At 35.0% G+C, this 14,120-nt stretch overlaps 1 protein-coding gene across 2 annotated transcripts in view; it reads left to right on the top strand.

Annotated features, from left to right (window-relative positions):
• The window catches only part of DMD (dystrophin), a 2,426,617-nt gene that overhangs the window by 1,336,485 nt on the left and 1,076,012 nt on the right, over window positions 1-14,120 (top strand). For both annotated transcript variants that reach the window (XM_072743155.1, XM_072743156.1), the window contains exon 44: window positions 12,172-12,319. In XM_072743155.1, the coding sequence (XP_072599256.1) occupies window positions 12,172-12,319 (148 nt within the window). The remainder of the gene's footprint in view (window positions 1-12,171; window positions 12,320-14,120) is intronic.

Below are 14,120 nucleotides of genomic sequence, written 5' to 3'. Positions count from 1 at the left end.
CATCAGAAAGCTTCTCATGGAGGAAATTACATCGGGACAGAAAATCAGAAGAAATAACATTTTGACACAAGAAATATTATGAAGAAAACAACTAGACAACAAAGATGAGAAACCATCCAGGATGTTCATGGAACATTAAGTTAAATTCCATTTCATTAGAGAATGTGGTGTGTAGGGTCATGATATATAATGAGAAGTGACTAGAAGGAAGAGATGTTAGTTTGGGTCAGGTCATTTACGAATATTTTACTTTTAAAAAAAATATTTATTTATTTGAGAGAGGGGGAGAGAGCACAGAAGCAGGGGGGAGTTGCAGGCAGAAGGAGAGGGAGAAGCAGGCTCCCTGCAGAGCAAGGAGCCAATGTGGAACTCCATCCCAGGATCCCAGGATCATGACCTGAGCTGAAGGCAGCTGCTTAACTGACTGAGCCACCCAGGTGCCCCTGAACCCTTTACTTTTTAAATATAAGATTTATGATCCTCAGAAATATGGGTGTAGAACTGAAGAGTAACAATATGATTTATGCCCAAGGGGATAGCAGGTTAGAGAAGTAGGATTTCTTGTCTTCCCTAAGATAATGTGGCATTTACTAATTCTAATGACATATAAAAAACCATGTAAACTGTTAACTAGTGCTATTCACCTCTAGTATTGCCTTGGATTTCTGCTTGGAAATATACAAGTTTCTTTGTCTCCCAATGTCTCAGTTTTCTCATTTGTAAAGTAGAATAGGAGCACCTACCCTAAGCTATTGTGAAAATATTAAATGCTGTATTGAATCAAAGAACTTTATCAGGTGCTTAGCACATATTTGTGGTTGTGACTGCTTTTGCTGCTGTTTCTAGGTAAAAGTCCCTCCATAAGTTACATATGTTTGTGTATGAATGAAAAGAAAGACATCCATATTTTGAATTTCCTCTCTAGTCAACAATTAAAAATAAAATTAAGAGCAATGATGTCAAACACAGTATCATCTTTATTTGGACTATATACTAGGAGATATTTATTTTTTTAAGACATATGCAGATTAAACATTTTTTTAAATTTTTATTTATTTATGATAGTCACAGAGAGAGAGAGAGAAAGAGAGAGAGAGAGAGAGGCAGAGGGAGAAGCAGGCTCCATGCTCCGGGAGCCCGACATGGGATTCGATCCCGGGTCTCCAGGATCGCACCCTGGGCCAAAGGTAGGCGCCAAACCACTGCGCCACCCAGGGATCCCACTAAGATATACTTAAATTATGAGTATATTAAATGTTCAGGTTTGGGGGCATCTGAGTGGCTCAGTCAGCTAAGCAGCTGCCTTTGGCTCAGGCCATGAACCCGGGGTCCTGGGATCTCGCCCCACGTGGGGCTCCCTGCTCAGCAGAGAGTATGCTTCTCCCTCTCCCTATGTCCCTCCCTCTGCTCGTGCCCTCTCTCATTCTCGCTCTTGCTCGCTCTCTCTCAAATAAATAAAATCTTAAAAAGAATAAAAGCTCACGTTTTGTAAAGAAGATCTGTGAATATATCAAGTCCTCAGAAAGAATGTGACATTAAACTTTTTAATAAATTTAAATTATTTAATTTAGACTGCTGAATCAATTTCTTCAGTTGATTTCTCCAAAAGATCCTAATATAAAAGGTAACATTATAGCTCACTAATAGCAAACTATTTTTGCTTCTTTGGGTAATTTTACAGGGTGCTAATTGTGTCAAATCAAGACATTGAAATTGCATAATTTTTAGGTTAATATTAGCATAATGCTACATTGTGTTTTTTTTTTTTCAGAAACAGTGCAGGAATAGCATACCCTGAATATTTTCCCACCATGACAGAACTGTCAAATATTGTACCCTTTACACTGTCATTGGCCTGCTGGAACTTGGTACTATGACAAAGATGTTTATAAAAGAGAAGGGCAAAGGAACTTTGAGGAATACCAGAGACATTAGTAGTATCAGAGGAATTTTTGTTTTCTTTTTATAATTAGCTAATTAAATAATCAAATTCAAGGGTAGGTGAAGATATGGATTCCTACATACTTGAATACTTATGAATTCATCCCAGGTATGTTTATGGTGTCTGTTACTAAGCCAAAATAATATACTTAATGAAGGCCTCCAAAACTCTCATGTGTACTTAGGTCAAATTCTGATTTTTGTGTCTGTATATGTACATATTTAAATGCGTGAGTGTGTGTGTTGTATGCTAACAGTTCAAAAAGTCTTCACTTATTTAAGGGGACTCAAGCTTATTGATGAGGCTTTTCTGTTTTCACCTCCTCCTCCACAGATTTGCCTACTGTTAGGAAAAAGAGACTACTACAGTGCACATTTTAGGTCCCGTTCAGAGATGCATGCCCAAGAAGAGACCAATGAAGTTTTAAAAACACTTTAGAAATCTAAAGAATTTTAAGATTTTGTTACATATTATTAGTGATAATTAGTGAATTAGTGATGCATATTATTAGTAATGTATTTGTGAGTCCTTACAAATAATATCATTAGCATTTATCTAACTTCGCAATTATTATTTTAAGGATTTTATTTTTAAGTAATCTCTACACCCAACATGGAGCTTGAACTTACTAGCCTGAGTCAAGAGTCACATGCTCCACTGACTGAGCTGGCCAGGTGCCCCTGCAAGTACTACTCTTTAAGTAATACTATCAATAAATGAACCAGATTAATAACTAAAAATAAAATAATAAAATAAAGCAACACTATTGAATACTTCGGTGTAAGGTGACTTTTATCAGTATCATTTTAGTCTGAAACACTACCATTTAAAAAGCTATAGTTTTTAAGTAATTGTGCATCCTCATACTTAAATTAGTCCTTGGTAAGTCTTTGTAAAGTGTGTTAATTTTTTTTTTTTTTTGTATGATGGTGTTGAGCTTCCTAAACTATCTATATTTAGAAGTCATTTTGTGTTTTCTATTAGTGAAAGCAATAATTCTCTGGAAATATATTGACTTATTTGCAAGATGCTTTCTGATTTGGAGGGAGATTTTTTTAATTCTAAATTTTGTTTCAACAATATAAAATGTACAGATTACCATAGGTTATTATTAATAACAAAATACTAAAATGCTATTGTTATTTATAGCTTCCTTACAGTGTACTTTTATCCTCATCAAAATGCTATGTAACATAGGCAATATTATCCTTGCTCTATTTATGAGACAATTGGATTCAAAGAAGTAAAACGGATTACCCAGGTCTCATGGCTCCTAAATGGAAGATATAAGAAGCCCATGCAAATTGCTCATGAATTATTTTATCCATCTATTTGTTTAAAAATATATTAAACACTTGTGTGCCAGGAACATTGCTTGATACTAGAAATTCAAGAGTGAATAAGGCATATTCTTTTTTTGTAGGAGGTTCGTATTTTACTGGGAAATATAGCTGTATAAACACATAATTAGAACCTGAAGGAGAATGTTAATAGAGGTTTTTGTGGAGTGGGGGAAACTTGTCTTATGGAGTAGCTTATATCAGAGGAGGCAAGCTTCACAGAATAAAGTGACATTATAAAGAGGTGACAATCTAATATACAGCAAAAGGCACAGATAGAAGCAGAATTTGGATTTTTATGGAAGTTTTGACATAATTTGATGTCTTGAAGTATAGTATACATTGTGATCTGTGTTTCTGTGTTGGGACCAAAAAGGAAAAAGGGATGGTAGTGTCGACACAGATTAGAGAATTGTGAGAAAATGATCGTAGAGAGATGAACTGGGATATGGAAAGGAAAAGGTATTTGAGGCTTTCAAGAAAGGCCGTGTCAGTGGGTCTGGAGCAAAGTGTCCAAATTCAAGAGTCATTTCTGGTTTAGAACTTGTGGGATATAGAGACAAGCATGGTGAGAAAGAAAGAGATGAGTAAAGGATGACCTCCAGTTTTCCAGCTTGGAGATCATTAGCTAAAATTATAAGTATTGATTCAGAGGATAAAATAAGGAATTGGTAATATGTCATGTTTGAGGTTCCACAAAAAGCTGGATAAAGAACTCAGATAAAAGCCAGGACCTAAAACTGTGTAGTAATCACTTTCTAGATGCAGGGTAGGTAAAGTCAACGCCAGGCCCAACATCTGCTTTTGTAAATAGAATTTGATGGGGACCCAGTCAAACCCCTTTGCTTCTGATCAGCATGTGGCTGCTTTTGAGCTGTTTTGGCAGAATTGAGGAGTTATAGCAAAGACTGCATGGCCAATAAAGCCTGAAATACTTATTCAGGAGAGCTTTATACAGAAAGTTTGCCAACCCCTGCTCTATAAGTTAGTTGAACTTTTAAGAGTTTAGGAGATTCTGTGTGGAAATGTCCGAATAGGAAATCCAAGAGGTTCCTCTATAATAATGAGATTTTTTTTAAGTAAAAAATATCTCTGCCTCCTTTAAGCATGACAAAAGAGTCCTTTGTGTTTGGAAAGAGGTCACATTAATTGTTGATGTTGATGATGCAGTGCAAATAAAGACCATCTTTTCTGTTTACTTGTATGGCAATAAATAAACACATTAGGAGAAACAAGGGAAACAAAATATGTAGGATTTCAGCAATGGAGAGAGGGAATAAAGGCATGAGAATGGGTTTGTAAACTCAAGTATAGCCACTGTGAAAAACCTAAAAGCAAAGTACCATTGCAAAGCGGCTTGAAGCCTTAGAACCAGATTCACTACCTAGAGAGGATTAAGGGTATCACAAAATAAAATGTCAGTGCTGAGCTTTAAAAATATTAGCAATGGATATACTGAAAATAATAAAACTGAAAGAAAAGGCTATTACATAATACCAATGTACCTCTATTCCTTTTTCTTGCTCTAGAAATATTTCAAATTATAAACATTCCATTTATAGTGAGAGCAAAATTAGCTGAGTTGCAGGAGTCAAGTGGAAGAGACTTACTTTTCACTGCACACATTTTTATTTTTCCACTGTACACCATTATTTTGTTCCATATATATGTCTTACCTTACAAAATAAAATAGAATCTTCTGTTTAGAAAAGTATATATATATATATATACTTTTATATATACTATATATATATATACTATATACTATATACTATATACTATATATATATATACTATATATATATAGATACTTTATATCTATATATACTATATACTATATACTATATATATATATACTATATACTATATATATATATATATAGATACTTTATATCTAAATGGGAAAAGGCAAATTAATAAGAGTTTTATAATAAGAGAATATGTTAAAGAATGTTGGATAGAAGATTTCTCAAATATATGTATAAAGCACTAATAATAAAAATAATATACTAGAGTATATTTTATATTAATAACTTATGTACATCAAAAGACATTGATAGAGCAAAGCTGAAAGGCACAGAGTGGGAGGAGATACTTGGAACACACATATAACTGATGAAGTGTGTGCATCCATAATTAGAAAGATTTCCTACAAATCTTAAAGACAAAACAGACAATGATAGAAAACTGAGAGAAGTTCTTAAAAAGTGAGGAGGGGCACAAAGAGGGCATGTGGACTACTGACAATTGTTTTATATCTTGGTCTGGATAGTGTTTAATGAACAATCACTTTATAGTATATAGCAAATGTGTTTAATGTTTCGCATTAACACTAAGACTTTTGTCGTTTTCACATAATAAGAAATCCAATGGCCAATAAACATAGAAGGAATTTTCCAGCCCCATTAGAAGTCAGGGATTTGCGAATTAAAGCTAAAATATCACTATGTATGATCTGAATGGTTGAAATTTAACAGTCTGACAGTACCACGTGGCAGTGAGAATATGGAGCTGTTAGAATTCTCATACTCTGCTTCTTGGACTGTAAAATATAAAAAGTAGTGTAAACTTTCATATGATACTATGCTAGGAGTAAAAACCCTAGGACAGCATCTTGTCATCTTTAAGATGCACATAACCTGTGGCTCATCCATTTCAGTTCTAGGTATATACTCCACCAAAATGCTTCTGCAAACATTTCAGGGAATAGGTACATGAATGTTCATAGCAGCATTATAATAGCTTCAAACTAGAAACAATCTAAATATTTAGTAACAGTTTTAAAAAGTACACAAAATAATATACAATGAATAAGAAATCAGTTTTAAAAGATTATTTATTTTAGAGAGAGATCCTGTGTATGCATGCTAGAAGGGGGAGGGGCAGAGAGAGAAGAAGATAAATCCTCCAGCAGACTCCCCTTTAAGCCTGGAGCCCACTGCAGGGCTCTATCCCAGGACCCTAAGATCATGCATGACCTGAGCTGAAATCAAGAGTCATACGCTCAATCAGCTGAGCCAGCCAGGCTCTCCAAGAAACATTTTTAATTAACTAAATTTAAACACATTTTAATAAAAATCTTAAAAGTATAACTTTAACGGGGAAAAGGCAAAAAAAAGCATAATATTGGGCAAATAAACTCTCACACAAAATAATACATATAATATGGTTGCATTCATAAAAAGTTCAAAAGCACACACAAACCAAACACCAGTGTTAGGGATGTGTATTTAAATTACATAAATTACAAAGCTCTAAGGGAATGATTACCATAGAAGTTAAGAAGGAGGTTATATTGTGGGGGCAGGAGGGGGTAGTGATTGAGAGGGAGTTTGGGGGGGGTGGTTCTAGCTACTGGAAGTTTGTTTTGTTTTGTTTTAATTTCTTGGCTTTGGTGATGGTAACATGGGATTGCATGTATCCTTCTCTATGTTGTGTCACGATAGAAGGTGTTTCGAAAATATGTATGGTGTGGTTATGGTTAGACATAGCCCACGATGGTTTTTATACTAGAGTAATGATTCAACTTCCATAAACTGGCTAATGATTTATCCCCACCAAAGAGACACTGACATGTCGTGGATTCTATATTGGTGATTTGATTTGCATTTGAAAACCTAAGCCAAATAGAGGCAGAATAATTACACCAACAACCACTACAACTGTTTGTCGAACACTGCCAGATACTGTTCTGAGAAACTTTAAATACGTTCATTGATTTCACCCATACATTAGCCTTTAGGAGGAGGTAGGTACTACTTTCATACTTACTTTTCAGAGAGGTCACTTACTTATCCAAGGCCACACAGTAAATGATGAAGCCAGAATTCCAACCCCGGCAGTGGGACCACTGTGCTCTGTCTGCTTGAAGAGTTGAGGGCATGGGTTCAGCTACAAGCCTGTATCCAGTGAATGTTTGCAGTGAGACAGTCAGTCAGCTGCAGTAGAGTCTATTATACATGAGTGGACCTGGGTCCAGTATAAAAAAAATATAGGCATCAAAGGACACACTTTAGTCTAGAAATCTGGGGCAGTGTCTTAGGAGGGGTTCAGGGGAAGTGGGGAGAGTTGGAGCCGTGGGAGAGCTCCTCGGAGTAGGTCAGGTTCTGTAGGAAATAAAACCCTTCATTACTGCTAGCATGCTTAGCTTTTACTACATAATTATATTACTGGGAAAGCGGGGATGAAGGTGGGTAAGGAGGAGTAAGGGACTATGATTTGGGACAAAGAACTAATTAACTTTATTTATCAACACATACTGTTTGGACCACAAGACATTAGTGGAGGTACCTCCCACTCACCTCTTCAAAGATGAAATACGTAGGAAGAAATAAGAGCCTAATGCTGAGTTAGCAGGCTTAAGTATAAAGCCACAATGGTTATGTCAGAAGGCTACTAAGATATTATTTATTTAAATCTATTTCATAGAATTGAGCACCACCTTAATGACCGGAAAGTGTTAAAGTATGTCCCAAAGTACCTAAATTACTCCCTAAATGTAATTTATGCTTGAGAATAATCTGACTAACTTGATTTAGAACAGCAGGAAGTAAGTTATGCCGCACATAAATGAAGCAGCAGTGTAATTTTAAATACTGCTTGCATAGTGAATGAGAATTTTAATATTTGCAAAATTTTAAAATCACTTGATTTATTATCCATATGTTTATACTGCCATTTTTGTCCTTTATTTAGTTCGTTTTACATTTCCTCTTACTGCCAGGGAAAAAGGCAACAACATTTTTCCCCTAGTAATAATGTAGAGGGTAAACTTATATTTATTTTCCTGAATGGTATTTTTAATATCTCCATGTATTTCTAGTTGTTGCTGCCTTTTTCCTTAATCCTGGACAGTCCAATTAATGGTGTGAGAGAAGTTGAGGGAGCCTAGTGACTGATGTGAGATTAAACTTATAAATGTAACATTGTAAAACTCGCAAAATTTATATCTATTCATTCAGAATTTTCCTCAGTGGGAAAGAGTTTGAATTTCAAAGTAGTCATGATAAAAAATGAAATTTTACGTAGTAAATTCAAGAATAGAGTTAGACGTTGCTATTAACAACGCATATTAAAATGCTGAAAAGTATATTTTAAAATTTTATGTGATGCTTGAAATGGAGTTTAAAATATTATTACTCACATTAAATGTCATCACGTGTAAAGTGCATGCTTTTATTCTTTAATATTTTGTTTGAATAGAATTACTCATTTAAACATTAATTGTAATAATAAAATTAAATCAACTTTACAGTTTTCCAAGTTTTAGCAGTTGCAGGCTATATAACGAATACTCTAGATTTAGATGTTTACAAAGTGACAGTGTAAGTAGTTCAGCCTAAATCTTTTAGTGCAAACGTTTGGATTTCGGGAGTTGGGGAAAAGGAAGCAAGAGGGCATCTCAAGAATATGGAACTCTCGTGCAAAGTCACACAGTCCCAAGGCAGCAGCAGGGCCTGCGGAACCACACATGGTCCCGTGAGGCTGACAAGTCCAGCCTGTCTCATTCTTGTGGGCCTGGAACAAGGATGGAAAATAGAGAATCCGGGCCTGCAGACTGTTTTCCTTTCCTTCCTCCTTCCAGCTGTGTCTTGCAGAGCTAGGGGTGCCATGATCAATTGTATGGGAACTTATGTTTTTCTTCTTTCGGGGCATTTAGAGGAAAGATCATCCGCAAAGAGAAATAGGGGTTGGTGGGGGAGGAGGCTTTGTGGAATCTAGTGGAAGGTATAATCGCCAGTGCTCTGAATGGTGGAGGGACACATCTGTGCAGCAGCAGCCTGGAATGAAGAGTTGGTATTTACAGTACAAATGGTAGAAAAACAGTCACCTGCCCGTAGCTGAAAGGAGTTGGCAGGAGGATAATTCTGGTGGCTGGGTAGAGGGAAGAAAAGCTAAGTAAGAAGGGGACTGATGACTGTCACAAAGGTAGAATGTAAATTGTGACCAAACATCGACTCCTTTGTGTTCCAGTTGGCTTCTTCCTGTTTCTCAAACTGTGGTAGCAGGAAGAGTTGGAGGTGATAGTTGTTAGCATATGAAACTGCCTTTCAAAATTATTTTGAAGATATTTTTCTGAATATCAAAGTATGAAACATATATTGTAGAACAACCTAAAAACATAGAAAAATATAATGAAAATTAAATCAGCTACAGTCTCACCAAGATGGAACAATACCAACTATACCTCATCATTTTTTAGATCATTTAACAAAAACTTTGACTCCAGCGATGTGAGTCACTATAGGACATGTGCAATGTACAGTTTTCTCTTAAAGGGAATAAATTATTGGGACATTGAGTAACTCAGTTAAATGTCTAGCTGTTGATTTTGGCTCAGGTCATAATCTCAGGGTTGAGAGGTCAAGCCCCATGTTGGGGTCTGAGCTGGGCATAGAGGCTGCTTATCCCTCTCCTTCTCCTCCTCTTGCTCTCTCAAATAAATAAAATCTTAAAAAAAAAAGGGAATAAATTCTTAAGATGCATTCTTAAGTCATTTATTGTGATTACTGTTGAAAATATATGAAAACAAAATTATCATTAAGCATGCAAAATATTTCCAAGATCATTTTGTGGCTGATGGATATATCATATTTGATCAACTCTAGAATGCCCTTAATTATTAAAGGCAGAATTCTTCTTTTTAAGCTAGCTCTAGTTAAAGACTATCCATTTTGGCTACCATTGGCTCCTTTTTTTATGCTACCAAAACACTGTTTTAGGCATTTTTAGAGTAAGAAATATAGTTGGGGTGCCTGGGTGGTGTAGTCAGTTAGGTGTCTGACTCTTGGTTTTGGCTCAGGCTGTGATCTCAGAGCCCTGATCTTAGGGTGGTGAGATGGAGCCCTGCCTTGGGCTCTGTGCTCATTGCAGGGTCTGCTGAAGTTTCTCTCTCCTTCTCCTTCTGCTATCCCCCAAATAAATAAATCTTTAAGAAAGGAAGAAATATAGTTAATCATCAAGTGGGGTGTCTGATAAAATGCAATGTATGTAGATTCATTATTTGGAAGATGATAAAGAAGAAAAAAAGAAAAAATCCCTACAACTATCTCTTTGAATTATTTAAGTAGTAAGACTTCATCTTAAAAAATAGTAAATCCTACCAAAGAGCATGGAAGACCATGAAAGGCATCACTGAAGCCAGAGAGATCTGAGTTAGAATCCCCTTCCTGTCATTTTATTCCTCTTTACCTTTAGGCAGACTACTCAGCCTCTCACATTTCTCCAATGAAAAATAGGAAGAATAATTGTTATGTTGTGGAGGGTGTTATAGGAGCCCAGTGCCTGGCTCATAGTAACCTTTCAAGAAATGTTAATTCCATTATCCTCCCATTAAAACAATAGGGAGTTGGGGCATTATTTTAAGTTCTAAGATTATTTAAATTTCTTAAATGGAGGTACAGATCTGAAAAGATGTGGAGATATTCAAAACTATACCCCATTGCATCTTAAGAGTAGACCTCAGAGAACTTCTACAGGCCACTGGACTCTGAGGCAGTCCCACAGCCAGAAATTTTCAGGATGGTTTTTGACTTAATGCTAGTAAATACCTGTTTGGACAGGCCCCAGGAGACCCAGTAGTTCATAACCCCCTTAAGACTTTAAAACTTCCAAAAAAAAAGGACTTTAAAACTTCCTTTATACACTGTTTTTTCATCTTGACTATACATTAGAATCACTTGGGTGCTTTTAAAAATACCAGTGTCAGGATGCCACTCACAAAGATACTGATTTAATTGGTGATTCTTATGTGAAACTGTCTTAAAGTAAACATCTAATCCTTACTCATTTTGGCCTTAGTCACTTCTGTGACCAGAACACGACCAAGTACCTCCTTCTTAATATTCTTTCCATGTGCAGTATTGACACAGTACCTTGCACTGACTTCCTTCAGCATTACAATTGAAAATATTAGTGGATACAATAACAAGAAGATTAAAGGAAGACACCACTCATCACCTGGTTTAGACTAGTATATCAGTTGGTTGGTTGCTTACATCTGATCTGGTGATACAAGTTACATCTGTCATCCTGGATATTTGAAGACCTTAGTGAATAAACTCCTTTGGATCAAAAGTAATATGGAAATTGATAGGTTCATGAAGTAATTTCATGAAGTAATTTGATTTTTTTTTGCTTCGAGTTTTTATTTATATTCTAGTTAGTTAACATAAAGGGTAATACTGGTTTTAGGAGTATAATTTAGTAATTCATCACTTACATATAGCACCCAGTGTGAGGATCCCTGGGTGGCTCAGCGGTTTAGCACCTGCCTTCAGCCCGGGGCGTGATCCTGGAGTCCTGGGATCGAATCGCACATCAGGCTTCTTTCATGGAGCCTGCTTCTCCCTCTGCCTGTCTCTCTCTGTGTCTCTCATGAATAAATAGATAAAATCTTTAAAAAAATAACACCCAGCGCAGGTAATTAGATTTTGATCCAAAAAATATGTTGTCATTGAATATCTAGCTTTGAAATACTTAATTTCTTAGGTGTAAATATATATATATATATATATATATATATATATATATTATTCCTGGAATATATATATATATGTATATATACATATATATATATATATTTTATTCCTGGAATATTTTTTAAATATGCTCACAGGGAATAAAATGTTAATACTCCATAATTGTTGTTTTTATCTTTGTTTTGGTAAAAAAAAAATGTGTTTGATTTTGAAGGGAAAAATTACAGCCTTTTATTTTAATTAATCCATTTTGTTCAATATCATTTATCTCTGTTAATTTAAATTGAAACCTACAAATGTGCGAAACTATCAAAATAATATCCTTGTCCACATAATAAAACATATATGCTATGTCCATGTGATTTGCATAATCCACTTATTTTTCTTGATCTCTATTTTTTGCCTCTAGGAGATTTGACAGATCTGTGGAAAAATGGCGGCGGTTTCATTATGATATGAAGATACTTAATCAATGGCTAACAGAAGCTGAACAGTTTCTCAAAAAGACACAAATTCCTGAGAATTGGGAACATGCCAAATACAAATGGTATCTTAAGGTAAGGTTTTGATATCTCTTTTTTCACACTGTCTTTGCCACACTATCGCAACTGTTTAACTTCTTTAAGTTCAGGTTGTGAAGGATGATGGAAATTGATAATTCCCAACTTTTGTTGTTATCACTACACCTATTAGAACATCATCATAATGACCATGCTGGGAGAATGTGCTGTGGACTATTTGTGTCACTGTGAGAGTTAGCCTGGATCTAACTGGTTTATCTGATGAACTGCGAAGTATAATTGAATTTGTGATACAGGGAAGCATCTTGTAGAAGGGTGTCCTGCCGCTTTGGGGCAGTGTATGCTTTTGCCTTATGTTGAATTCTGTCCAGGAGAACTTGTGGCATATTTAGCAATAATGTAGTTGCTGGAAATATCCATCATGATAAAATTACAGTTCTGTTTCCCTAGAGACAATTGTGCTGTAGCAATATTTCTATATATTCTGTTGACAGAATGCCTTTGAGATAGTCCAGAGGCCAAAACAATGCAGAGTTAATTGGTGGTACTTATTGACTTTTTTATGGTTTATGTTAATGGAAATGCAACATACGGATTATAACCAGTGTATAGTTTAATTTCAACTTGCTGTGTCATTTGAGTATGCAGAGAGAGATAAATTAGTTTTTGGAGGTTATAACTTAGGCTATAAAATATATAGTTTAGGTACAAGACATATTGAGTTTATTACACCAAGTCTTAAGTATTTTGGTAACTTTTTACTCAAACTGTTCATGTACCAATTTTCAATCAAGCAGATTTGAGTTGTGGCCAATTTTTAATGCCATAAAATACTGATTAAGATGGATGAAAGCAAAGAAAAAGGTAACTTATAAGTTCAGACATTTCAAATTGCTGGATTCATAAAAGCAGTATCATATTCAACTTTACATTTCCTTATTCTCAAATAATTTTTTGCATAGCAAAAATACCTTCTGACATTAAAAAGGTAAGCATGTACATATAGGTAAGCTGTGTATACATATAATATGAATAATTTTAAGAACTTGTGTAATTATGTGTCAAATTTGTATATACATCAGCATTGGCATTGAAGATAGAAAATCCATGGCTTTCCAATCTGCCATCATATAGAAAATACATTTTGTAAGAGCACTAAAGTGAATTTGGAGCTAATGCAGCATTACTATGTCTCTAAAATATGTGCCATTAAGGTATACTTGAGATGTTAAACCTTTTGTCATTTCCAGAGATAACTTACACAAGATAGTTATACATTTTAATCTGTTTTTTTATTATTAAAAAATACATACTCACTATAAAAAAAGAAAAAGCAATACAGAAGTTCATGTATACTTCCTTTCTACTCCTCAGAGAGTAGTTTTGATAAGGATTTTGGTACATATTTCAGGTCAGAATCTTTGGGAGGGCCCCTCCAAGATGGAGATTAACATATAGAAGGCTTATTGGGGAGTGCTTTTGGAACTCAAGCAATTGGTTTATGATATGCCTTGGTATAGTTTTCTACATGTTTCTTGTTCTTGAGGTCTGTTAAGCTTATTTGGATTATGGGATTTTAGCTTTCATCAAATTTGGAATTTTAAGGCATTATTTTTAATGTTCTATTCTTTTCCTTTATGGTCTTTATTCTGTGTAATTCATATTATGTGATTTATATTGTCAAATTGACCAATCTCATCTTTTGCAATATCTAATCTGTGGTTACTCCCATCTAGTGTATATTTTTAACCTTGGACATTGTTGCAGTGTGATTTGAGTCTTTTTACATCTTTCATGTCTCTACCCAATTTATCAATCTTTCCTCTACTTTTTGGAA

The sequence above is a fragment of the Vulpes vulpes genome, chromosome X, assembly GCF_048418805.1.
Source record: "Vulpes vulpes isolate BD-2025 chromosome X, VulVul3, whole genome shotgun sequence".
NCBI lineage: Eukaryota > Metazoa > Chordata > Mammalia > Carnivora > Canidae > Vulpes > Vulpes vulpes.
Note: the sequence above shows the minus strand (reverse complement) of the source record. Positions and strands in the feature narration are given on the sequence as shown.